This window comes from Ciconia boyciana, chromosome 8 (assembly GCF_034638445.1).
Source record: "Ciconia boyciana chromosome 8, ASM3463844v1, whole genome shotgun sequence".
NCBI lineage: Eukaryota > Metazoa > Chordata > Aves > Ciconiiformes > Ciconiidae > Ciconia > Ciconia boyciana.
This window is the reverse complement of record NC_132941.1, coordinates 60,430,468-60,457,985: the sequence shown is the minus strand read 5'-3', so window position 1 is coordinate 60,457,985 and position 27,518 is coordinate 60,430,468. Positions and strand designations below refer to the sequence as shown.

General features: G+C 44.2%; 1 protein-coding gene across 2 annotated transcripts in view; it reads right to left on the bottom strand.

Moving 5' to 3' along the window:
- GRK5 (G protein-coupled receptor kinase 5) overlaps nucleotides 1-27,518 on the bottom strand; it is a 173,697-nt gene that overhangs the window by 101,507 nt on the left and 44,672 nt on the right. For both annotated transcript variants that reach the window (XM_072870695.1, XM_072870696.1), the window contains exon 2: nucleotides 1,999-2,094. In XM_072870695.1, coding sequence (XP_072726796.1) covers nucleotides 1,999-2,094 — 96 coding nt within the window. The remainder of the gene's footprint in view (nucleotides 1-1,998; nucleotides 2,095-27,518) is intronic.

Genomic DNA, 27,518 nt, shown 5'->3' with positions numbered 1-27,518 from the left:
GACGATAAAAGAAGCGGTTTAAGACCTGACTGCAATGACCGGTACTTGTCCTGGATGTCCATGAGCTGCACAGAGCCCAGTGCAATGGATCTGCAATGCAACAGACCCATCCTGAGCACCTCGGATCAACCACACACGTGCAAACGACTTAATGCTATAGACCAGAGAGTCTGGCTCATCCAAGATGTGTCAGATCCCCTGTATCAACTGTTTGTCTGGGATGTTTCAACCTCAGCTAGATTAACTGAAAAATGGTAGAGCCAGCAAGGGCAGATGACCTTACTCAGGCTGAGCAGTGCCTCATTCCTTGTGTAATCACATCCAGCTCAGTGGGAAAGCTACTCAGTAAAAATCAGAGTCACAGAACAAGGATTTGGACCTTATTTCCCATTGTGTAAAAGTCAGTTTCTAGAATTCCCAGTCAACAGGTAATCTTTGCAGTGAAGCCAAATCCACCAAGAGCATCACAAGGACTCTTGCCCTGTTACTTTGCCAATTCATTCACAAAAAAAAATTCAAAACAAATTACATTTAGGACAAAGCTGACACAAAAAAAATTGCCAGAAACAGCATTTCAGAAACAGAAATCATTGGCAGACTTAATTTTTTTAAGATTACTCTTTTTAGGATATTACACCTTTGTAAAGAGCAAGCATTTTAGCTGGTGCTGTTTTCTCCCAGAGGAACCAAGGTTGATGGAACAACGGAGAGAATTCCCTACGCAAATTACAATATATTAAGTCAGATTTGCTTCCAGCAGGTTCTGTACCTTCAGAAATTGTTCCAGGGTTTGTGTGTCTGTCGAGTGGCCATAAACTGGAAAAAACTACGCTCTTTTCTCCTGCCTCCCTCTCCTTTCTTTACCTCCTTTTAGCTCTACAGCAGAAGATGAGGGAAGCAAAATTTACTGAAGGAGACCATGAAAAGAGTTTCAAAACATTCCACATATTTTCTCTGCATAAACATGCTGTGAATTTCAAATGTACATAGTGCCAGGGCACTGTCACTCAGACCCCAGGAGTTCACCCAAGTTAGACAAATTATGCTGCCCGTTACCTCAGTTGTTACAGTTTCTTGCCTTTCATTCATTCATTGCCAGTGGCTGGATTTTACGTCAGTGTAGGGGAGAAAAGGAGCCTCAGTTGCTGAAGTTAACCTCTTGTGGTGAGATCAGTAATAGTGGGCTTTCTAGTGGAGAATTCACAAGGAGATAGCTGCTAGCCTTGTTTGCCAAGGCAGCTGTTGAAAGAATGCTGAATTTTGGCAGGTATGAGCAGGAGAAATGCTGTGTTATTGGAAATGGCCACTGCAAGCTCCCTTCCAAATCTGCAGTGTTTGGCCCACATCAATAAAACAAAGTAATTTAAAAAGAATTTTTACCTGTCCTATAAAAGACTACATAAGGTAGCGTTGTGGTTTGAATATAGGATGGTACTGCTGAGCAAACCTGCCTGGCAGAGGGCAGCGGCTGCCGCTTCAAACATCATATCCAGAGTATAATTAATATTAACCTTCAACTACATCAGCAATCTCTCTGCTTTCATCAAGTCTAATTTCCTCCCTGATAAAGAGCTAGTTATTACAAGGGAACGCAGGATGCGGTGAGGGGATTCGTTTCTGAATGTCCTTTTACAGCCATGTTGGCCCTGGTAGGTACCCAGCCAAAGCATCTGTCCCATGTGCCAGGTGTTGTCCAACTCCAAAGTCCCTTTGGCTCCTAGAGCCTGTGCGTGCAAAGCAAAGGGCCTGGCCGCTGCCAGCCCCAAGCCCTGCCTTGCGAGTACATTATGCCAGTCCCCCTGCCTGATCCACAGTGCCTTGTTAGGAACCAGAAAATGTTGAGTTTGCACGGCAGCATCATGGGAGGTACATGCATTGCATGCCCATCTCTCAACTGATTCCATTTAATGATGACTACCTTTAATGTTGTTCTGCTGAAGCAGTTTTGATAGCATGTTTTATTTAGGCAATACTTCCAAAGAAGGCAAAAGCTCTTACCTATTGTTCTTCGGAGATCTTCACACTGGCTAATGTGCGGGAATTTCAAGATTTCCTTCCACTTTTTGCTTTTGCCTTTGCGCTTCCCTCCACCTCCTGCAGAGAAAGAAATATCAGGATTAGATTGCTTTGGGGGCATAGCCCCATCCAGAGTTTACCAGCCCAGTCACAGTTCTTAAGGATATCATTAATACTTAAAGCTGAGACATTGTGGGTAGATGTACAGATCAAGTCTGAGCTTGTCTGGGCTGACACAGCCCAAGGAGGTGGCATCTGGCAGAAGACCAGGTTGGTAAAGGTTGGGAGCTCCGATGGGCCCATCAGGTCCAGTTCAGATGACAGTGCTGAACTGAGCATCTCCAACATCACCTCTCTCCCAGCCGACAGCCATTTTGCGCGAGTTAAATAATCTTGTAAAATGACAGCTCACACCTTTTCAACCTGGATCTCCCCCTTCTGGTTTTGGGATAAGCCCCAATTCCATCCCAAAAGAAGTGCTGGAAACTGAAGACCAAAATTCAACTCTCGCCATCCATCCCTCACATTACATATACTGCCAACGTGGCATTACCGCTAATGTGACACACTCTGGTCGCTGCTGCTTCCACAGGAGGAGAACAATGGGAGAAAATTAATGTAATACCATCGTGAAGAGAAAATCTGGTTTTGGTTTGTTTTTCCCCTTCTCACTCTTCCCTGAGATTTCTTGAACTGGACTGTTCTTAGGGTGAATGACCTAGCTGGCTTCCTCCAGCTCTGGCTGAATGAGGTCCAAGACCCTCAGCCTTTCCATGCTGATGAATCTTCCTCCTCAATACCCTCATAAATACCCTGCTGCAGGCATCACTGGCATCTCTAGGTGCCACATCTGAGCTTGCAAGAGGGACGCCTTCTGCAGTGGGCTCCACCCAGTAATGGTAGTGTTTCCAGCACACCTCACTTTGCTCCTTGCTGGGATCACTAGACAACACAGTGCCTACGGGGTTAGGCTCCCACAGCCCAAGCAAGCCTAACGCAGGCTGACATGCTGTGTGTGCTCTCCCCCAGCGTCTGCTAGATGGGCACTCAGATCTGAAGCAGCTCAGCCTAAGAGGACATGTTTAGATTTTTCTTGTCTTTTTTTTTCGCTATCATTGGGCACTTTTTTACTCCAGCCCTCCCCTAGGTTTCTCTTTTATGCCTCCACATTTTTTATGCATTACTGCAGAGGGCAGGAGGTGTGCTGTGGTGCTGGGGGTTTCATTCCCAGTTTGTTTGTGTGCCTGTCCTGCTCTGAGAGGCTGCACAGCCACTGGAGAAAGAGTATCCCTCCAGATGTGAAAGCCCAGATGCAGACTGAGATTCTCCAAGTTGCTGTATTTACTGCAATTCAGTCCCTGCACACAAAATCTGATTCACTTGAGACTATTTTACATGCACGGGCACATCAAATGACTAATTCAGAGCTGAGTTAATTCTGTAGAGGGGCTGGTAGAGTCACAATCGCAGATTGAGAGTGTGTTGGGCACTACATGATATTGCAGGCTAAATTAGGAGAGCATTGACTCAAAAGGTAGCAGACCATTACAGAGAAAACATGAGCCTTGGAAAAAATTGTGAAGTATTGCTCTCTGTGGGGCATTTCTGATCCTTCTGCATCTCACCTGTTAGTCTTTTGCTTTTGGTGACCAATGGTTTTGTTATTGCAGAGCTTGCCTTGAATTATTTTAAACTCCTTATTGACAGGAATCCATTGTATGTCTACATTATGCAATGTAAAGCAGAGATATCTGTACTAGCCATGAAAGAACTAGCTTGTTTAGACTATCAGGAGTACAGCTATGCTACCCTTTCCAGGAATTAGTCTCCGGTAAAGCACAGAGAGCTGCGACCGCCTCCACGCTACACAGTATTACGCAACACAGATACCCTTTGGGTCTATAATGAACTCTGCTTCAACCTCCCCTCTTCACTGCATCCCAAACACTGCTGCTAAAGTCATTTCCTCTCCTATCCCTCCAGCCACAGTATCAGAGAGGCTGTCTTGCTCTCCTCTTGCAGCATACAATCCTTAGTCTTCCAGGCTGAAGGTCTTGGGAACGCTACAAGGCTCTCAGAAGCATTTTGTGGGCCGGGGTGGGCACTGTGATGGTCCGTTCATCCACTTTCCTGGAGCGCATGGCTCTGCTCTGGTCACGAGTGACTGCAGGGGTGGGATTCAGCAACCTGAAGGGTCCTCCATTGCCTTTCGTCTCCCTGAAAACTCGCTCCCGCAATCCTGCACAGCCGCTCCTGCCTGCCAGGCTGCCACCTCCACTCGCCCCTCTTCTCCTTCTCTTCCAGGGGCCTTCCTGCACACTCCATGCTGCTCCTGCCCTTATGTCTCATCACACTGCACTTACACTTCTCTGCCCCCTCCCTCCCTTCACACGCTCCTCTGGGGAATGATCCTTCCTCCAGGAATTCCCATTTCCTTCTCTTTGCCAGTCATTCTCTTTGGCTGCATTTTCTTCCCTGAACTATTGCTTCATGTTTTTCCTCACACTCATTTATCTTGTAAACTTAGAGTTCTATGCCTTGATGCCAAAGCCCCATGGGAATTAAATGAATTAAGTATACATTTATTAGCACTGGGGGAGGGATGGGAAGGAAGGGGTAGGGCAAGGAGGGAGGGAAACAGCTGGGCTGGTGTCAGAGCAGAATGATCCCCCTTCGACAGCCACAGGGTTTGAATCTGGATTTCTGGATCCCTTCCTCAGGCTGCCAGCTCCCAGAGCAGCTTATCCCACCTCCACGTACAAACACGTGCCTCGCGCTTCTGCCTGCTGCCTCTCCCACTGCAGAGACCCACTCTGCTCTTACCAAGGAATAGACAAAAGGGTGCTGTAAGGGCGCAGGCAGGAGCTCTCTGCTTAAGCATGAGCAGGCACTGGAGGCAGCACAAGAGGTATGCAGCTGCTTGGGCAGCGGGGCCTGCTAGAACAGGATTTCCAATCATTTCTGGACACAGGAGGCAGCGGGAGTAAGCCAGATGAAAGCATCCTTTAGGCTGCATCTGCTCAACACTGGTACGTCTTCACCCATTGAAGGTCTACTCTCTAGACCAAAGCACTGGAGATTTCAGAGCACACCTGCTTCTCCAGCCACCTTTACAAAAGTCCTCACAAAATGGTTGCATCTTTAGCAGCATCAAGCTGTGCAGAGAATTGCAAAACAGCCCTTTGCTCTAAATGACAGCACTGAGATTTGTGCAGAGACGAAATGATTCTGCTAAGCTGGGCCAGAGCATTTTTAAAATCCATTCGATGTAAAATATATATTGATATATTTACATTGGATGATGTATTTCCGACATTAAATTTCCATCAAAACTGGAGAAGGGCTCTGCGGTCCCCTGTTACAACCGTGATCGATATTGCCAGCGTGTTCTCTTCTCTTTTGTGGCCATCCTCCAAAAATAAGCAGCCTTGCCTGATGAATCATTTGCTCTTAGCTGAGCATGAAGTAGCGTTACTGTTTTGCCTGTGACGTCTTTATGTTAAAGATTCTGATCAACTGCTTTAATCGACCTGACCTTTCCGCTCTCAGTTTTTCTTGTGGAGCCAGCAGTGTTTGCTGGCTCCAAACGTTAATTCCAGGGGGTTTGAAGGACATAATGCAGTGAGACAGCTGAGACAGGGTAAATTGTCTAGCAGAGCTAAAAGCTAAAAGGGGAGGTTTCTCTGAATAGGTCAGTAATTGTGCAGGTTGCAAAGGGAAGCTTTTCACACGTTGTCTTGATTGCTGCCTTTGCACTGTCTATTCTGGACAGGAGGATTTGCAATCTTCAAGGCAGCTTCTCAGGGCAAGACTTGACAGATGTGCCATGTTTTAGATGTGAGTTCCATCATGTGGCGTTGGAGGGTCTGACTGCTTTAAAATCTTAGTTTGCTGATGATGACGAAAGGTGAGCTCCCAGCAGCAGCATGAAATCTCAGCTCCACTCCCTTGCATGCACTTAACAACTCAGCATTTGCAAACCGAGGATTGAAGCTAATTCTCTAACATGTCAACCAGTCGTACAGGAAACAAAAGCATTTGCTCTACATCCTACCTACTTAAAAATACATGGCATTTTTTCGTATCACCTTGTGATGCTGTATGGCAAAGCTAGGTCTGATCTCTGCGTGCAAGGAGAGAGACATAACCAGAGGCACACATGTAAAACATCTGAGAGCAGGAGCTACTCTTAGCCTAAGGTGCGTACTTTTTTTGCCTCCATTATTCAGGATATACTTACTCTCTTAATAGCTAGAGGAGGTAGGAAAGTACCTGCATATTGTTAAGCCAGTGAGATATTAAGTGCCTTGTCCAAAATGTCATGAGAAATCAGAGACAGAGCAAGGAGCTGAAGCCAAGGCCTTGAGCCTGCTAATCCTGCTAAGCACAGGATCGAGCCATGCTCCTGCTCAGCTGATTAAAGATATTTCATAACACAGAGTTAAACATAACGATGGGTGAATTCATTCCAGCATCATGCCTGTAGCATACTCCATTTGTGCCTCATGCCACCATGCAAAGTGACTTTTAAGCATGGCTAAGCTGGCTTCATACTTTTGCTGTGTTCTTGCCCAAGTTGATAAGCCTGCATCACACCCCGTGCTGCCAGCCCTGGCTAACCCAAGATGGCCAAACATTTCATTGCCTTCAACTGTACTATCTGCAATCTAGTCAGTCCACAATTTAGGTAAACTATCCACAGATCACTGAAGGACAACTACAGTTTGTGTCTTGCATTTCGCAACAGTAGCTAGGCTCTCATCCAAGTCCTTCCCAACAAGAGTACAGAATTCTGTACACTCTGATTGCAAGGCCTTGATTACGCAGCACGTGAAAGCAGAGAAACAAACTCAAAAAAATATTAAAAGTCCAAAAATCATGACTAGCGTCCTATTTCCACTCAAAAGAAGTTTACATTTCTTCTCCTCTTCCTCTTGCCAGCCTTCCTTTACTCACTCTCTCCCATTGAAGTGTATGCAGCTATATGGTATATATGGAATTGCCATATTAGATTAAACAAATAGTCTGTCTAGTACAGGACGGACCACAGGCAGCTTCAGAGGAAGATCTTAGAAAGCTGTTTCTAAAGTATTTGGAAAGCAGGTACTTTCTTCCATACCCTATTAATTAGATATGGCTAACAAAACATGAAGCTATATTGCTTCCAAAAATTTCCTCTTCTTTTTTAGAATCTATGCTACTTAAGTTCAGGCTGTTCTTACCCTCCCGGTAAATGCCCTGGACTGTTGAATGCCCTTTTGCCTCATGTGGGTGTGAGTCCCAGAGATTAACCATGTATTTGTGAAGGCAAAGAATACCAATTTCAAACTGCTTATTTTCCTGGAGTGTCTCTTCCTAATGAGACAGCATGAATAAAACTTATCAGCCCATCATTTTCCCCTAAGAATTTTTCATATCTAACACATCTAGCCTCTAAGGCAAACAGTTCTACCCTTCTTAGACCATGTGGAAGTTCACCCAGGTTCACCATTCTTCTCTCACTTTACTCCCACCTACGCTCAGCTGTACTAGCAAATAAAAACAGTTTGTTTTCAAAGAATGAAAGACACTGCTTACTTTTTGCCCTTCATCCTGCCCTTCTCATCTGGGAAAGCAGAAAAAAACCCCAGGAACCTTGTTTTATCCTTACAAGATCTTAGATGATACTCCTGACTAACCTGTGCTTAAAAAAGAACTTACAAGACCATTAGGAACCCCTTTATGAATCCCCTTCTATGTCACCCCAAGGAAAAGGAGAAGAGTATGGGGCTGGATTTTCAAAAGCAGGCAGGTGTCCACCATCCACTGGGATGCAATGCCTCTGCAAACCAGACTTTAGAGGCTCTCGTTTATAAGATACAACAAAAAGTCCACAACATGCCCTCAAAAGAGAATCACGTTACATAGCTCCTCGTATCGATGCTAATCTGTCTTTATCTGCTGCAGCCTTTTTTGATGAATGTGACCCTCTGAATAGTCACAGACCGTGACAAGGGTTTTGTGCCCATCTTCCCTGCTGTCACGGCATGTTTGCACATAAATCACCTGCATGTTGCTACAAATACATAAGCCTGACAACCGCTGTGTAAAACTTCCCATTGCTTTTTGGAAATGAACAGCAGATGTATTTCATGTTTCAGCCTTCAGAACCACAGAGATGGGAATTTCATAAGCAAAAATACAAGCTTCTCCCCAACGGAGTCAGGCTGGCTTTGCAATCTGGTTACCAGAGGACCAGAGGGCAAAACATTTTGTATACAACTGGCATCTAAAGTCCTATTAATGTTGGCTTACAGAAGTCACTGTTCATAAACAAATATTTATTGCAGGAATATCTACCTATTATTTAAATAAGAGGTCAAGTAGTACTGTAAATACTGATGAGTGGCTGAAACATGACTTTAATAATACATTTTATATGTTAATAAGAACGTGTATGTTAATAATATGCTTTAATAACATTCACTGCCCTGAAGGGACAGAGGAAGCTAAGGGCTGATCCTCAGGGCCTGACTGTCATATGTCAAGGCCATTTTGGTACTATAGGAATATAAAGAAGTCTTTATATAAGCTACCTTTATACCTAGTCAGAGCACACTGAAAGGATCTTAACTAAACTGAAAAAAACCGCCTTTAATTTCTTTTGTTGTTCTCAGTGGGCATCCCAAATTGTGGCACTCTCCATACAAGTCTGCCTACATCCTTCTTTGGGTATTTTTAATGCACATTTGAGATTATTTCAACAAGTTGTCCTTGGGTTTTGTGGGCCAGTTCACATATGCTGGGTGTATGTTTCGCTGCTACGCATGTTAACAGGGAGTTGTTTGGTGATGTGATTTCCCTGAATGCAGTTTAATTTTCCCTTGCGTAAGCACCTTTAGTTTGTCTATTATGGCGTCTCTCTCTTTTATGCCTTGTATTTTAATGGTATTGTGTGTATCTGCAGCTGATGAATGAGCAAAAAGAGAACATTGGCTTTTATGCCACGAACAAAAATAATCCAGAAGATACACAGTATGCTGAAGATTTACTATCTATTAAAAAACCAAACAAACAGTAAATCTTATAAAAATAAAACCAGCTATCATCTGAAATAGTAAAATTAAGCACAGCCCAAAATTTTAACTTCTTATTCTTGACCTCAAAGTAAACCAGGCTAGTGGCACAAATCCAGGCAGTTTAGTTGTGTTGTTGCATTACCATGTATCAGGTGGTTCAACAGGCTGTTGACATGAACTGAGTTGATGGCTTCAAACTGAAAGGGGCCTGGATAGTATTTGACATTGTAGTTGGCAACAAGAGCAGAAGACACAATGCAACAAGTGAATCTGGAGCCACTGTGCTCCTTTGGAAGCTGTTTCTGGACCTGTAAGGTCTCTTGGAGGAATGAGCAGAGGCTATGCTGTCTGAACCTGGGGAGTATGAAGAGATTTTGTCCATCAATGGTGTAGGTAACAGAAAACGTTTGTCTGTAACACTTCAGTATCGATGATTACTATGGGAGACCAACCTTTTGAACAGAGCTGTTCAAGGTTATCATCCTGCTACAAATGCTAAATATCTCAGTGGAGTTTGCCTCCAAACTGGAGCTGAGAGTCAGTATTTCAAAGTTCTAGAAAAATCTGATTTAAAGACATTAAACCATTTCATTTTGATAACATTTGAGTCATCTCAGTTCTCTAACGTCAAAACATTATCATAGAACATATCAAATAGAGTATTAAGATATATTATATCGTTGGAACAAAATGGGTACAGTAAATTGACATTCTTTACTTTGTTAAAATGATGTTTCTATATTGTCAAAAAGAATCTAGAAAAAGCAAATCCTTTTTTCTTTTAAGTAGACACTTTCCTGCAAACCCTTTCATTTTTGACAAAACTTCATTCTCAGAAAGGAAGATTCTTTTGTCAGAAATGTTCTCAACCATCACATGTTTTGAAGCACGCAAGAATTAAACAGGGAACATGGCCTCCCCATATTTGAATGTTCAAGTGAATCTAAATTCCCACATTCCTTACCGGTTCCCTTAAGTTAATTTGTACAGCTGCGATTTACCTTGACTGTAGCAGACTGCTTCCCATTCTTCCAAAGAAAGAACGCAAATCCCTGCTCCAGAAATCCTGCTTGAATAGGGCTTGATAACATCTTTCCAGGAAGGAACTCCTCTTTAAGCAATGGCTTTTTAAACTTATGACCTGTTCTATATATTTATTAGCCTGTTTTAGTAACATGTATGCAAGCTGCTAACCAATGCCTCCAAACGCAAACCTGCAGATGCAACTCATCACCCACATATAGTCCATGTATTGCCCATTGCCCACGTAGATCACCCAGGAGCATGTGTAGTGTTCCTGGATTCAGTGGCATCCCTTAAGCAACCCAGCTGTTCTTAGGGCTGGCCCTTAAAGCCAAAATACCTTGAAGGGATGTGTCGGTCCTAGTTAGACACTGAGAGAAATGACTGGAAGTCTAAGAAGGGTCTGCCGATTTACTGCTCCGCATTGTGCAGTTCTGATGTTTCACGACACAACGGCACAACGGGCAGCACGAGACAGGCAGAAGGAACACACAAGGAAACCTGGACCTGGTGCAGGTAAATACATGGGGCTCGCCTCTTCTGAGCGCTCTGGTGCCAATTCTAGAGGGAGAACATGAAAAAACCCAGCCCTGAGCAGGGAACGATGTGGGTTTGCTCTGTCCCTGTCAAAGAGCTGTGTGGGCTTTTTCTCCTGCAAATAGTTCTGCAGTCTCTAAAAAAAGAACTTAGCCTCTGTGTTCCTGACATTTGAGTTTTATAAGGAGTATTTCTGAACTGTGGGGAGGAGATCCAGCTGGATGGGAGGTGAGAATCCAAGTGTGTTCCTATCAGCAGTCTGTAGCCAAGCTCTGAGAATTATGGTCTTTTCTGTTTTTTTGCCCTCACCTAAATAAATTTACCAACAGAGCTAAAGAAAAGAATTTTAGTAAATGTCATGAAAAATTAACGATTTGAGACAGGCTGTTTTATTAGGCCTGACTGATTTATTAGTTCCACCTAATTGGTGGAATCGGTAAAGCTTTGAGATGCTCTGATAAGAACCCAGAAATCCAGATGTGTTTTGCTTTCCGTACATAAATAACAGCATACTCTTTCAGTTTAGATGGTTTACGTCTGAGTCAGGAAAACAGCCACCAGAAAAGCAAGAAAGAAACAGTGTAGAGTCTCCATGAAGGAGGCAGAAGAGTAAGTCCCTCAAGCATCTAGATAGTCCACCTGAGTACTCAGTCCTGTTCTCTGGCAGGCAGACCCCAAATGTTTAGAGGTGCAACACACAGGTCTCAGCTACACAGAGCCTGAATCGAAGTGACTCTGCAGCCCCTTTGTGCTGCCTACGCATACAAATACTCTACCGAATCGCTGCATTACCAGAGTCTCTCCTCCCACATTTAATCCCACCACAGATCCTGGCACAGGATGTGCTTGATGTGGACGCTTGCGTAAGGAGGGCACTGGGGAAGTGCTATCAGGTGCCCAGTAAATATTTCTCTTGTGGCGTCTCTGTATTTTTGTAGTGGTCTAGAGGACCATTACATCAGTCTTGCGGTCCAGGAAGATAGCCCAATGGCCATAAGAAGTGTCCTTCAATGATGCCTGGCTGGATTCATCCTTCTCTCAACACACTTTTCAGACAGTTGATGTAAACAAGCTAAAAATTGTGAAAATGAGGCTGGGAACTTCCTGAGAACACGTGTATGGGCTACACTGCCAGAACTGTTTCAGAGGAACATCTCTTCTCTGACACTTCAGCCCTTTTGCTTCCAGAGTCAGTCAGGAAGAAAAGTACAGCATCGTAACGTGTCTTAGGTTGAGTCACTTTCTCTTTGAGATCAGGATCAGCCACATCTTTCTTTACCACAAAAGGACATAATGACCCTGTCCATCTTGCTGGCTGTCCTTGCTTGAATACCAAGTCAGAATCTCACCTATAGACATATGCATAAAGCATAATTGAACCGTAGATATATGCCAAGCCTCCACACACTCCATAGCAGAAATGTGGAGGGGGGATGAAACCCCCCTGAAATACCTGGTTAGAGTTGCAGTGACTGGCTGGCAGAGGGGAAAAGGTGCTGGCACATGCTTTGGCTTTGGAAGAAAAAAGTACTTAGTAGGTGGCAGGGCAAGGGTAGAAGAGAGTGCACAGGGCTGATGCGAATGGACACGGACAGCTTTGGTGGGGACCGAGGTTGCAGCGTTGCAGGAGTTTGCGGTGTGACTGGTGCCAGGAGGACGGAAGGGTGAAGATCACAGCAGGAGGGAAACAGCGGGGGCAAAAACAAGCAAAGAGGCTTGACTCTGCATTTCACCTAAATTCTCCCCCTTACTTAGCTACAAAGCCTGGCTTTGGCCCCTTTATCCTGTCCAGCAACAATGTACCAACAGCTCCTTTCTGCGGATCTCGCCGTCACACCCTGCTAAATCACCCCTGAAATCATAGAAAACATTGTCCTCAAAAATCACTGGCAGCCCAAGACATGATGGTAACACAACTGTATGCGTCAGCATTTAGGATCATTATTGTAAAAGGTTACAGAAGGGATTCAGGTTAATGGAGGTAATCTGTGATTATCTGATGTAACAGATTGCTCTGCCAGTGACTCATTCCTCCTGCTACAATCTATTGCAGGTTGCAGCTGCAAATAGCAAGCAGGATGGAGCCGGCTCACCAGCTAAGACTGTCCCTGTTGTTCGGAGAAACCCCTATAAGAGAGGGTGCCAAGCCATTGCAGGCGTGTGAAAGCCCGGCAGAGCTTTACCGAGGGGAGTGGGTCGTAGCGGTGTACTACAGTCACTCATTCACGGGTGTTACTATAGCTACCAGTTGAAGGACTCAACAAGAAAAGCAGAAATAAAAAGAGAAAATTAGGAGGTAGAAGACAAAAAAGAGGAAACTTGTCGTAAAGCAAAGGAGAGGGTTCCTCTGATTAGCTAATGAAGTGCTTCAAAAGCAGCGACTGAAAAATGAGGCTTGAAGGCTGCATGGCGTAAGCGTCAGATGATGCAAGCAGCTGGCCCACTCTTGTCTCACCCACCCACCCACCCCAAGAGCTGGCGGGGGTAAGCGCCGTCTTAATAAACACAAACCAGCAGCTTTGTGCTAGGGATGCATTAACTATTTCCTCATTGCTCACAAAGTCCTGCACTTCCACTTGCTCTCCCCGCAGCCCTGGGGCCAGAATTAAAACAAGGTATTGATTTGGGCCAACAGCTCCCCGGGAGCAGCATGGAAACAGGCCATGGCAAACAACGATCACCAGGGACTCCAGGAGAGAGCAAAACCTAGGTACTGTCATAGCCTGGAAGATGAAGAAGAAGAAAACATCACCACGCTGCGATCCCACACCACCCACTCCTCCCAGTGTGCAGACCCCGACTCTGGTTCAGAGCCGTGCCGGATGCCCAAGCTAGCCCAACGCACCAAAAGCAGCCGCCGCCAGGGACAGACACTTCTAATATGTACATAAATCTAAATAAATGCATAATTCCTGCTCACATGCTTTCCTGACAGCCAGCTGTTCCCTTTGCTTTCTCTTATCCTCACTCGGAGATTAATGCCACTGTCTGGGACAGCTTATCAGTAATTTTTATTATGAAGCATATACATTTGGCTGGTGGTGGGCAAAAACTAAGCCTTTGAGTAAATAAAATACTAGCGCAGCTCATGGGGAATGACAGAGAACAGATATGTGCGGGGCCTTTACCCTGGCTCTGAAAGCCAATAACGGCAGGGGGTCAGAGATCACCGCCTTAATTGTCCGACGAATTAATGGTGACGAACGTCTGTTTCCCCTCTTGTTAAAACTGACACCAGATATTTCGGAGAAAGCAGAAGGGCACTTGGCCACAAAGGAATGTTTTGATGGCTGAAGCCGAGATTGTTGCCAGCCCCGGCCCGTCAGAGCCGTGCGGGTCAAACGAAGTCACTGTAGGAAACTGCTGCTGACTGCAGCACAAAACGGAACCTCCTGGGCCCAGTCGAGCAGCCACGGCTTATCCTGCTCTCTTTGGAAAGAAAGATTGTTTGCTTATATTTAAAAAAAGAAATCCGATCCAGATCTTTGAATATAACAAGTGTAAAAAAAAAAAGTTAAATTGGAGGAGTGTGAGTTACACTATAAAAATCAGTCAGAGCTTGTTTCTTCCTGTTTTGAAGAAAAATCGAGAGCAAGAGAAAAAAAAACCCAAAATGTATGATAAAAAGCAAAATTTTTCTTTGTATTTTCCCTCTCCAAAAAATGTTCCTCTTTCATTGTCCTGTATAACCCCTGCTCAGCAATGCATCTTTGAGTATAAAGTGTCATCGTGGGAGGAATAACGAAACCGGGAAATACTAGGGGACCATTTTTATCCAGTTAGTGACATTTTGTGAAGCTGGCTAACACTTTTCTATTGAAACAACTTCTTCCACAGTTAAGAACGAGGTCTACTTACTTATTTTCTTCTTGTTGCTCAATCTCATTTCAATTCAGACTTTCATGTGGAGTTGCAGGAACAAGGATGAAAGCTTCCCTTTGTTTTAAGGTGGTTATGTTAGTTTCGAGCTGTTGTGAAACAGACCGAAGGGCACATCTTTCCTATTCATCCAAATATACGTGAACCCCTCTGGTCTTTAATTAAAGCTACCTAAACAAGGAACAAGCACTTTCTGAATTTTAAAAAGTACAGTATCAACCTCCCAGTCAGTTTCTGGGATCTGTAAAGTGACTTCTTACGTTGTAAGTCATTCCCCTCATTATGGTACATGCTGATACCTTTAATTAAAAGCGGTAATATGTCACACTGACAACAAGGACGTGCAACATTGAATTAGGTGACTAAAGTCTAAATATTCTTTCAGCAGTGTATTTCCACAGAGGTCACGTCGACCAGGGAACAGACACACTGGTTTTCAAGTAAATCTATGTGCTCAGTCTCTGACTGAGCTAATTATAATGGTGCCTTTAGTATTGCTGTCTTTAAGTGTCGGCCAGCATGTCCCTAACAACCCACCAGGTTCATGTTTTTCTAGCCCAGATGGAAAAGTCTGATTATCAGGTCAGAGTCAATTCTAGCTCCAAGGCCAGTGTACTTACATCCTGCGTGAATCCAGCTTGCTGAGCTTCAATTAACAACGAAGAAGTTAGCGACAGGCCCTCACTGAACTGTAGATTTGCTTGCTTCTCACTTCTGCCGCTCATCAATACCCAGGGGAGGAAGGCTGCTGGGTCTATCGGGCTAAACAGTGTCCCCAAAGACTTAACATGGTTTAAGGCTCCCTGAAGGGCTACGGGAGGCATCTGGCTCAGCAGTTCCAGTTTGCCTGACACGCTGCAGAGCCAGTCCCAGCGTGAGAGTGGTCTGACCTGCACGGAGGTACCTGCCCACCCGGCCTCTGCGGGACAGCTGGCCATCCCCACGGGCCCCAGGCCCCATGTCCTACTAGGCGAGCAAAAGTAATAGAGGGGCTTTTGCAGCAAAAGCCTGTCAGCTGCAGTTTTGGAAAGGGCAGTGCTCAGGGTGCAGCCCACGCCACCTGTGACAGTGCTGGTAGTACAGGGCAGTGCATCATTGCCATACCAGGGGCACGACCAAGCATAAAGTCGGGCGTGCAGAGCATGATTCTGACAAATGTGTATATATACCACTTGTGTGGCACTGAGAGTCACTCTGGAGCTGAAGAAACCTTCAGGGAAGACACAGTCTCTGCTGCAAGAAACATTTTCTGTTCAGGTATTTTATAAAAATCCGTATTTGGGGTTGTTACTATCACTCCTTTCAGGGTGTCAGGGCAGAAAAAATAAATTCAGCTGTTGCTTTAGACGGTATTCTGATTTTTAAACTTATGAGAGCAAAACCCGAAGCAATTACACAGAAAATCCAAGCCTCCTTATCTTATTCAAGTCCCCCAGTGACGCAGCATGCGCCGCACTGTGCAAAGCAACACAGCAGCAAACACTGATCTCCGTGTCTAAGCATCTAAGCCCAAGTGGCACATGTGCTATTTTAGCACCTCTTGGGACCACTCTGGGAGATAATGCAATTAATATTATTTTGGTGACGGCTATTTACCACATCCCACTGGGAAACTGCAATCTGTGCTTATGGAACTTGAACCCAATTAATATTCACTTCCAACCAGTTTCAGGTGTCTCCTAATTTAAAGCTACGTTTACAGACAAAACAGGTCAGTAACTCTTCCCAGTGAGCCAAACAGTTTCTTAATCACTTGTGTTTAATAGGAAACAAATGACTGAGCACTGATAAAGTTTGCCATTATGCTTTTGAGGAAAAGAAAAGTGACTACAGAACAATCTGATAACAAGAGAATTTGCTTCCCGTGTAACTCGATATTTATAAACCTTCTCAATAAGGGGGCAAAAAGGAAATAATTTCAGCTGGCTGAAGTTAATGTTCCAAATTACATTTTAAAATGACAACAAAAACAGGACCCCGGCTGAAAACAAGTGCTTATGGGAAAGATACGCAGAAACAACAGGAGGCAGGAAGCCTCAAGTTCAGGCTGCCCTTTGCTGCTCCGGCTCGGGCTCTCCTGCTGCCTGCGGACATGCACTGCACCTCACCCGGCACGGCTTCGTGCTCGGCCTCTCCCACAGCAACAGGGGACATGGGGTGTCAGGGGTGGAAGGTGGAAGCAGGATTATCCTGGTTGTCTTTTCTGCCTTCGATGGAATGACTGGGTTTAATAGCCTCCCTCCATCTCCAGTAAACATATACGTGGCTCATATGCATGAAGACATGGGATTTTTCTCCAAGCTAAGGGCTAGACTTTCAGCCTTACCATACTAGGAATTTCAGTTATTTTCCAGGCTTTTGTATATTTAATCCTCTTGAAATGCAGGCAATGATTGCCCTACAGCCTGACTAGTGTCTCAAGAGCAGAACTAGTTCTCAACCTTAATAGCCTCAAGTCCAGCTATGTCAAGCACCTACAACTCCAGCTGATTTCATCGGGAGCCACGCATGCTAGCAAGCCCTTAAACAAGCCCCTTGAGAGAGGGAGAGATAAGGATCCTAACTGAGGAGTCCCCTCTGCACAAAATTATAAGTGCAGATTGTTTCTGGAGTAAGTGCTGGTTTCTAAGGCTTCCTGGTATGGAAGTTTTTCGTGGCAGAATAACACAGGAGATGCGGAAGAGTGCTTACAGTGATAGTAAAAATAAATATAAATTATTTGTATTTTATGCCTAAAAAGGCAGTGTTCTGAATTATTAAAAAAGGAAATCTCCCAGAAGTAGAGAAGCAAAGACGGGGGAAAAAAGTAGAAGGTCCATCTACTTTGTTTCACATTTTCCATGTTAGTAAATGACAAAGCAGTTTGCACTTTGCTGCCTTGGCTTCAGGTATCACGAAAAACATCTCTGAGTTGCTTTTAAAGTATATTAATAAAAATAATAAAACCAACACATCCCTTGGCTTTTCAGCAGTGCCCTCTACTTAAGGACCCAAAAGCATTTTGCAAACAGAAACAGCAAAAGCTTTTCTAGCTTAAAGATGAATTTTTCCCTCACATAAATTAACATGACTTTTACAGTCCTGTTGAAACACTCCACATGCACAACTGGGAAAAGAAATTATCACAGACAGTTTAAATGCACAGCTTTAATTAGAAAAAACAAAATAAAACCAGAGCCATTCTTCTCGAAAAGTTTTCCATATTGTCAGAGGACCTAAGATAACTAGGACTGCTAGACACTAGAAGGAAAAGCATTCTTTATTTTCTATTTACTCCATTTGTTTTAAGCAGCCCAGCTTTGTAGAGAAAAGGTGCAGGTGCTGCTGTGTGCACCATGCACGTGCAGGTGTGGTGTGGATGCCCTCCACCAACTCTGAACTGTTGGTCACTTGTCAAGGGGGTTACACACCACCTTCCTACTGCCGGCAGGAGAACAAGCAGCTGGAGAGAGCAAAAAGACCCACTGAGAAAAAAGGCTGACACTCACCCTTTACCAGACACCAGAGAATCCAATGGCACCAATGTTTCGTTACTTCCACTGCTCACAGGACTTGTTAAACATTTGCTTTTTTGCAGTGCCTGGAGGCCAACAAATTCAGGACTTCTTTGTACGAGGCAATACTTGAACACAGATCCCATCCCCAAAGAGTTTCCAGCTCACAGTACAGCAGCCAAAAGCACTCCCTGTGACATCCTGAGCCCGTTGCTGTCGCTGGGATGCTCCTTTGCTTTCAGCAAGGGCTAGGATTTCATCCCCTGTGGCTCCAGAGGGTCACAATATTCCCACTCATCAACACAACTGCTTTCTGAGGAAGACCCATTTTTCAAAATGGGGTGGTACTACTGAAAAACCATAAAAAGTTTCCAGGAAAAATCAAGGACTGTAAATGCACTGTTGTCCAGAGCTGACTACATTTCAAATAGATTTAATAAAAACATGAAGACAGAAAGAACATTGAAGAGTAAGGGCTAGTCAGACCAGTTGTTTTCCTTCACTTTCACCCTGCTATCTCTTGTCTTTCTGTCCTCCCCAGTTCTGTCCATCTCTATCATATCAAGCATTAACTACTTATTTATATTTTCCAGGTTTGTCCTCTTTTCACCTCAAAATTCTTGTTGACTGTCAACATCCACCAGCCTTTGCTTCTGTCTCTGACCTGTTACAAACTGAACTGCTACCCCTCCACATCCTTATGACTCTTGAAAGCAACCCTATCTATAAGGGCCTGGAGCCTGTTACTCTTCTCTTCCCTCATTTCAAGGAAATGCCTCTAGGAGTGGACTGCAAAGACCTGTTCCCTCTCACTTGTTCTTTCTCTGGTCCATGACCCCTAAATTCTCTTCTGGATACGTGCACACCTTCAGCAAGCAGGAAACCCTCACTAGCAGCACCACCAGCCTAACCAGCCATCTTGTGTCTAGGACATCTAAGCCTCCCATCAGGATGAGTCAATGTCTTGTGCTTCCTGCACGCAGGCTCCAACAACTAGGATATATAAGTATGGGAGTTTTGGAAACTCCCAGTTTCCTGGCCTGTATTGAACAGTCCCTGCAACAAGTTGTGCCTAAGCCCTATATGGACATGGTGTAGGCCAAAATTGTGCCAAAAATGTCCTAACGATAAACAGTGTGGACAACTGTGTGCCAGTGCTCAACCCTCCTGCCATGGCTATACTTAGTTCACTAAGATAGACATCCTCTGTGATATAAAGAAGAAATCCTTTGTTGGTTGACTTGATCCTGGCCAAAGTTTCACCATAAGTTGCCACCAAGACTTGGCTTTGGCCAGAACTTCCAGCTCACAGCAATGAACCCAGTCATATTTGGACGTCTCTCACCCAATGCTGACACAGGCAGGCATCCATCTCTGAAGAATAAAATATAAGGGATGCAGCCTGGCATTTGAAATCACTGGCCACAGGCCTGTTCATCCTCTTCAAGAGCTGACACATTAAGACAACTGAATAGAAGGAATTCATGGCAATTTGCTCACACAAAAAAAGCCAAGAATAGGACTTTAGTCTTGTCCTGAAATCCAAGAGAGATACAACAGCAGATGTCTTTCATCTAGATGACCTTTTCCACTAAGACAAAAGGGAAACAGGATATTAAATCACAGTTTAAGATTTTTATGACTCTTGGCAAGCATTTATTTATTATGGGTTTGTTTGTTTTGGGACTTTGTTTTTAGGCAAAGGAGTGTTATTTTTTGCACTTTTCATGGAACCTCAGTTGAAATACCATGAAAATGTCTGAGACAAATTTCTTTCGGGTGATTTGCACTTTTTCAAAGTCACAAGCTGACTCCCCTTCCAACTCACATTGCTCAAAGCAGTGTGTTTAAACCAGGACAACCATGTGACATGAAGAGAGCAATTCATTTTTCACAAAGTCATGGAAAACCTTGATGGCACGTGCAGTTACATTAGGGGGACAACAAATCCTTTAACCAGCAGACCTAGATCAGGAAACATGCTTAAAGGCCGTAGCACGTCCCATGCAAATCCCTCATTGACTACAGTGGAGAACACACAGTGACAGCAGGACACAGCACAAGGAATGTGGGAGAAAGCACAGATTAACTGCATTTGTCTCCTTAATTTGCTTATACCCTTCGCTAGAGAAGGGCTTTCCCTAGCAAGCTCAGCTTATCTTACAGATGACTAAGCAGATGGGAGGATAGGGATGCTACTAGGAAAGATAATCCAGAGGAAAGGACATTAGCCTCAGACCCAGGGAGGATTAGTTTTAAGTCCTTCTTCTAGCACAGATTTCTCACATGATTTTAGGCAAAGAGTTAGGCTATATAAATACCTTGTGAAACTAAGGGCTCCAGCTCATGATCACAGATGGACTGAGGTGAGATGGCTGAAGCAGATACGGGTCTGTTCACCCAGCCCCTCTGCCAGGGCTATTACCCTCGAGAAGCATAAGATTTCATGGGCTGGGCTCCTAATTCACAGCTGCTGAAATTCACATTATCACACCAGGCTATGAACCGTGACTGCAGGTATACATCCTAGCTAAAGCTACCTACGATCTAGCTACCTAAGTCAGAGCCCTTCATCTTGCCCTCAATCAGCTCCCAGCACATAACATCAGCCAAGAGTATTTCCTAAGCTTCCCTTCGATATTGATGGGTGTAAATACCTTAAAGACCAGGAAGCCCTAAAACCAGATGCAAATTTTCAGTGGAACATTCTTCCCTCAGAAAATACCAATCAGCCACAAGTAAATGTTTCACAGGTGTGTCAATTCTGATAACTTTTTTTTTTTAAAGAAGAAAATTAAAAAGGTTTTCAATAAGGTTAAAATAGACTGTTTTAACTTTTCATTCCAAACTATTTTTCACCCCTTTTAAAATACTGCATTATGTCATACTGAATGAAGCACATAGGCTGAGTTCAAACATTTTTTCTCCGATTAATTTTTCACAGCAAATTAGAAATGTTTGCATTCCCTTTGTCTTAGAATAGAAACATGTTTTCTTGAAATTTGGGAAGAAAAACAAACAAACAAGCAAAACCCAAAACAGGACAACAGCAAAACTTTTGGCCCTCAAAACCTCCCTAAGGCCCTCAGCTCTCGCAATCGCGAGGGCAGGTGAGGACAGGCTGGAACTCCGCGTGTTCTTTCTGAGTGACTAAAACACGACATGGGCCAAATGCAACCGCATGATACTTCCAAAGTGAGAGCACATATGGCTGAGCATTTCTGAAAAGTCAAAATCTGCTCGCGCTGAAATCAATGGGCGTTTTACTCTCGACTTCTGTGGAAGCGGGGTTAAGTCAACACTGGGTAAGACAGGAAAATCCCAATCAGAGATCAAGCACAGCGTTCCCCCTAAAGATTATTCACAAAGTGCGTGTAGACGTCACGAGAAAACAGAAGGTGCTACAGAGCTGTTATTTTTAAGCTGAGGGTGAGAAAAGAGGCAGTGAAGCGTAGAGCATAACTTCTTACGTTGCTTTGTCACCATTCTTGTTAAGGAACACAGAGAAATTATTTTAAAGCGAAAAAATTCGTAGTTATCTCTGTTTCTTCAGTTCAGAATACACTTTTTAAATTTTATGTGAATTTTTACAGGTTTTTTTAATACTTCTGAATTTTCTGAAACTATTTCTTCCTGAATACTGTCTTTCTAAGATCCCCCCCAATTTCCAGAACCACCAAAATCACCCAAGAATACTTCTTTAAACTACCTAGAAGACATCAGAAGATATGTTCTCCAGTCCCTGTCTTGTACAGAATTTAAATCAGGTCCAGAGCTGCCTGCAATGCTTTTGCAGAATTGGATACTGTGTCTACCTTCTTTTGCAAAGAGCAATCAATTTGGAAAAGCCGAGGCAGACACTGAAGTGGATCACAGAAGCATCTGTGCACAAAGACGGCGACCAGTTCTAATCACCAGCATCGCAGGACTGTAATCCTCAAATCCAGGCATGAGCAATTATCAGCAAAAGAGCATAATTTATTCCTTGTAGTCAGACACAAGATGGATATCCAGTTGGGCACCAGTTAGATTGTTATACTCATTTTAGAAGGCTTAGCAAGACCACTTATCATGTATGAAACTACTAATAGCAGGCAGTCTGAGCCATCAGATGAGTTTAATAAAGGGCCTCACTGAAGTTAGCAATGTGCTCTCATTATGCACGGGGTCAAAAATGCTGGCATATAAATGAAAGCATAGCTGCTTCTTGGACTTTTGATACTAAAACCTTCCTATACTTCAAATCTCTCACCCAACATATATACCCTCATGCACGCAAACTTTTAGAGTACGTCACTTAATTCACCACAGAAAAGAAAACACAAACAATAAAAATGTACGATTTCAACACAAGGACCTTAGATTAATATTTAATCTAACTGACAGCACTCAGGAATAGCCCTGTCTCAATTATTCTTAATAATTCCCACGACTCACCTGTCTGACAATTAACAGGGAAAAAACCCAGAAACATCTGTCTATATCTCACACTTGGAATTATAGCCACCATTTCAATAAATGCACTAGCGGTTTACAGTTTGTAAGCAACAGAGCCGGATCCAACAGTCGGGACCTCCATTTGCTATCCGCTCGGGCTGATGTTCTCCAAGCACCATCCCTTCCTTCCCTGTTGCTGCTTTTCCCATCCCAGCGCTGACCAGCCTCAGCTGCCCAGTTTGTGAAGCTGGACAAAAGCGGCCACTCAGTGTGGCTTGGCCGAGGCGTAAAATATATCAGAAAGGAATTTGTTTTTGCTTAGCCCAGCAGTCCCAAGCGCAACTGCGACACCCGCGATTAGGGCTTGCGGAGAACACACATCATTACAGTTTCACCCTTGGGCATTCACCAAAAGAGAGATTTGTTTTTCTAATTGGCTCAATATTTTGAGAAGGTAAATGGTGAATAATAACAGCCTCAGCAGCAACATGAGACAGAATGAAAGCAATACAAACTACCCATTTACGCTCTAGGCTTCATGGCGTGAGCCACATGCTGATTGACTTCCAACCCCAGGAGGAAACCGTCCTGCAGAAGACATCCTCCCTCGCAGCACCGCGGCGAGCGCCCAGGGACACCTCTTTTGGCTTTGGTCACCTCATTTGGCTTTTGGCCTCAGCGAACTATGGTATGTTTCTGTACAACTACAAACCTCATTTGCAGAGCGATAAGTTTCCTGCAGAGTTAGGAACTCACTTCCTTTATTGCAAAGAAGAAATAAACAGTTCTTTGAGGGAAATGGCAGTATTTCATTTGCATGAGCTGGATGCTGTTCCAACGTTTATGCTAGATAAAACACTAAATTCTGCAAAGCAATTCCTCAACAAAAGCAGCTTTATAAATTGAATTTGATAAGAACAACAACTCTAATATTTTCTTCAGAGATTCTTAAACCTATATACTTGGTCCTCTCAAATACAAGGAAAAAAAAAATCAAATAGCAACATCCATCATTAGGTTAAATACAATTGGTCACACTTAACCTCTGATAATTTAACCATGCAGAGTACCTTTTACTCCTAAAAGCTGCAGTAAATGTAACACTATCTACAAATATCACTAAGGCCACCGAGGGCTGAGCTGCGGAGTTTGACCTCTAGGTTTCTGATTTAAATGCCCTGGGTTATGAGCACAGCGTGCTGCAGCCATTGACTGCTGTTCGGGTTCAGCACTGACAGATGTCCCTTTCCAGATCCGTAAGGGGGAATGAATGAAAAGCCTCCACACCGTTCATGGCTGCCAAACAGCACATTTTTAATGCAACTGAGAGTCGCATCCTTCTACAGCCTGCTGATACAGCTCCAAATATCTCTTCCTGCAAGCAGTCTACCTTCTTCTTTTTCTGTGCATGTCATTGTTTCAAGTCTTTTTGCTTTTGTGCAAAAGCATAGAGCCTTCTCGCCTCAATGCCAGGGACATAATTCTGTGTGCAGGGCAGAGTGTGACCTCAGTCTTCTGCTCTCCCCGAAAGAGCGTATCTTCCATTGACGTCAAGGGCTCTGCACACAGAGGGAGGGAGATAAGCATATTGGAGGCAAGATCTGCCCCGTGAATGAGAATGGAGAATTTTTGCTGTAGGAATTTACAAGCCTCTCGCAGTCTCCTCTCTTGATTAAAGCCGGTGGGATTATTACACAAATTCAGCTGCTGAGTCCTGGCTGTTGGAAAGCTGCCTCATGCAGGGCTCTCTGCTGTTAACCCATCCCGATTGTTTGGGCAAGACAAAAAACACCATTATCTGAAAAAAGCAGGTCAGATGTAAAAAGGGTTGTGTCAGAGGGGAGTCGCTGACAGCTCTCTGTATGGCGTGTCACACCTGCGAGCTCTGAGGAGCTCTTAGAAAACCTACATCCTGCTTGTGGTGCAGATTTTAAGCCATACAGACCCGTGGGTTAAATTAGCGGGGTTTATACCCGGTCTTAACCATTGCTTTCCTGAAAGAAAAAAATGGGCATGTGTATGGGGCTCAGTGTAGTGCCACAGATCAGCTCTGCGTGAACCAGCAACCTAAGCACGTCGTGCAGCATGGGGCAGAGCAGGCATGCACAAGGGCTCCCCGGGAGCGGAGCTGCACTAGCTAAGAGCCCCCGCTAATTGGCCTGGGCACAACGCCACCCTGACGTGGCACTGCCGTTTACAGGCCTGCAGTAAACCTGGTCCATGCAGGGTCAGGGATCTTTGCATCATGCTCCGCTCCATGTGCAGACGTGCCCAGCATCAGCAAAGGGACAAAAGCCTCACCTCCCAGCGTGTTTCCCTCTGCAGCGGAGCTCCTCAGCCTCACCGTCTGCTCCTCGTTCCTCTGGGACCCAAGAACTGGGAGGCAACCTTGAGTTGTCCAGCTTAGACATACTCCAGCACCCTCAGAAATGCACTCAGAGAATACAGCACTCTGCACGAACACCAGTCTTTTGAGAAAAGCTGCTTATTACAAATATCATTACAGCAACAACATACCAACGGCACAATCTGATTACACTATGGTGTACATTTAACCAGGATTATCTGAAGTTAAGTTTGTGTGTAAGCTTTCCTGTACTCTCACACACAATGCTGTTTCACACTTACTTTTGGGCTGCTTTGCAGCATCGGTCGGGTATGTTTTATCTTCACTTTATCACGTGCCACCTTTGCAGGCGTTGTAGCTGTAAAGTAATAACGGCTGCACATCACTAGTGAGTTTTGGTCACAGGCAAGAGACAACACACATTAGAAAAGATGCATGTATAATAGCTCAATCCCAGTTTTCTGCAGCAAAATCTGGAGGGAAGGGAATGCTGTCTGTATGCCAGCAAGTACAGCCAGTGATTTTCATAGCTGGACTCCTGTATCTGGTGGAACGGTGTACTAGAAACTTCTGTAGTACTGTAGGACCCCTGAAGAAAGCGATACCTGTCTGTGCAGATGGTGTATCACATTACAGAATTTAAGAAATATTAGTGACTGTACACTTAAACCCTGAGTGAGGACGCATAGACAAAAGGTGAAGCTTCAGTCTGACCTCTTGGACTTTCTGGTGTTACGTACCAGCACAGCTAACCTCGCATGTGCTGTCAAAGGCTGGGAAACAGGGCTGGTTACGGCCTCATGGATTATATTCCACAAAGCAAAAAAAAACCCCTTGCTTAGACAAAAGGTAAACATTGTGAATGGAATATGAATGGACAGAAACCTATAAATGCCCTTACCAGCTCAGCCTACTTCAGGGTCAAAGCTCATTCATAAATGTTTTGGCATCGCAAAGGAAGGAACAAGATACTCATTTACAGCCGAGAGCCTCCTCCTTTCCTGTTTTCCTCCAGCCTAGACAGACTGGGGCAGGTATGTTAGAACAATACAGTAAACAATCAGCTTTGATTTACATAAGCCAATGCTGATGTGGTTTTCAGCTGATTCACATACACCGCTGTACGTTATTGGTTAAGGTTTCTCAGCTTCGATCACAACATTCGGTCATTGTTGCTACTAGATACTTCAGAAAACAGCATTTGAAAATGCCTACTGAAGTGTTTAATATGAAGCTGGGGAAGAGACAAATGATAGACCATATCCTGAAGTACAAGACCTCATTTTCATTTTCTTACTCTTCCTACGCAAACCCACAAACTTTATAAAGCATGATAGTACCAAGGTCTTTCAAAATCTTCCTACAAAAATATGACTCCCTGCCAAAAAGCTGCAGCAGTGAGTTCCCTGGGTTGACTGCTCTTATGTATTAATTTTTTTCAACCATTAAATATCGCTTTGTTCTTTTCAGCATATTGGAATATGTTTAGAAGGCCAAAACAACAAGGAAAAATGTGATGCTAAAGCTTCAGTATGATTTTACACAGTATTTATTCTATTCTCTAGTTACCTCTTTTTTAAAAAAAGGGGACATATGAATTTCCAAAATATTCCGATCAATTAAATTAAGGCATTTCCTCCAGTTCTCCTTTTTCTCCCTCCCCTTAGGATTTCACATAAATTGCTGGTTGTCTAGATGCCAGGGGAAATAAGAATTAAAACACAGAGCCATCCAAAACATCCTCAAGACCGTAGTCTGACACTGTGGTTTCTGTCAGCGACCACACTTTCATCTTATTGGGATGCCCTTGAAAAAAACTACTGCTGTCGGAAGCAAAACCTGTGCCCAATTCATGGAATACATGAATGCAATATAAACCCTCACAGGCCAAGAAATTCCACAGACACCGCACGGATTAGCTGTGATAACATCTTCTCCCATAATATTGAATGGCGACAGAAATAAAAGATGAATGTTTTTAACATTTAAAAATCCGGGGCCAGCGCAGCCCCTGAAGTAGGGCAGCGTGTGTACCGCTGCACGGAAGAAGCTGCCCAAAAGCTGGCTTGCCTCATAGTGGAAAAATCTACCTCACGTACAGAGATCTTAGGAGGGCACAGAGCCTTCACAGCAGCACAGCATCATCCCTGTCACACTTGCTCTTCTTGCACCTCGGCCGTTAGAGACCTTTTTCAGGTGCACTGCAGCAGAGCAGCCCTCGGGCTTCTCTAATTTGCTCCTTAGGATGGGACCAACACAGTGCAGGTCCAGGGAGGGGAAGCTTTGAATCCACGCTGTACGCATCTCCATGTTTTCCTTCTGCTTTAAAATCCCCTCAGCCATAGGTGAGATCCTGTTTCCCAAGAACACGACAGATGCAGACAGTGATGGAGGGACAGGGTATTAAATGGCTTGCTCGTTGATTTAAAGAAATCCCATACGTAACTTGATTCGCCAGCTTATACTGTTTGTATTCCAGTTCTCTTGCCTTGGCATTGCAAGCACTGCATCTCCTGACAGCGTAGGACGTTCCCAATACGTCCTACGTTCCAAATACGTTCCCAATACGTCCCAGCTTCTCTCCTGACGCACTGGTCAGTGCCATGAGATGTGCTGCAGAGTGAAGGCCACATTTGAACAGACGCTACGCAGAAGTTTCAAAGGGCAGTGCTGGCCACCCACACCCTGGTCATGGGCTAGCAGGTATTGATCGAGAAAATCCTTTCT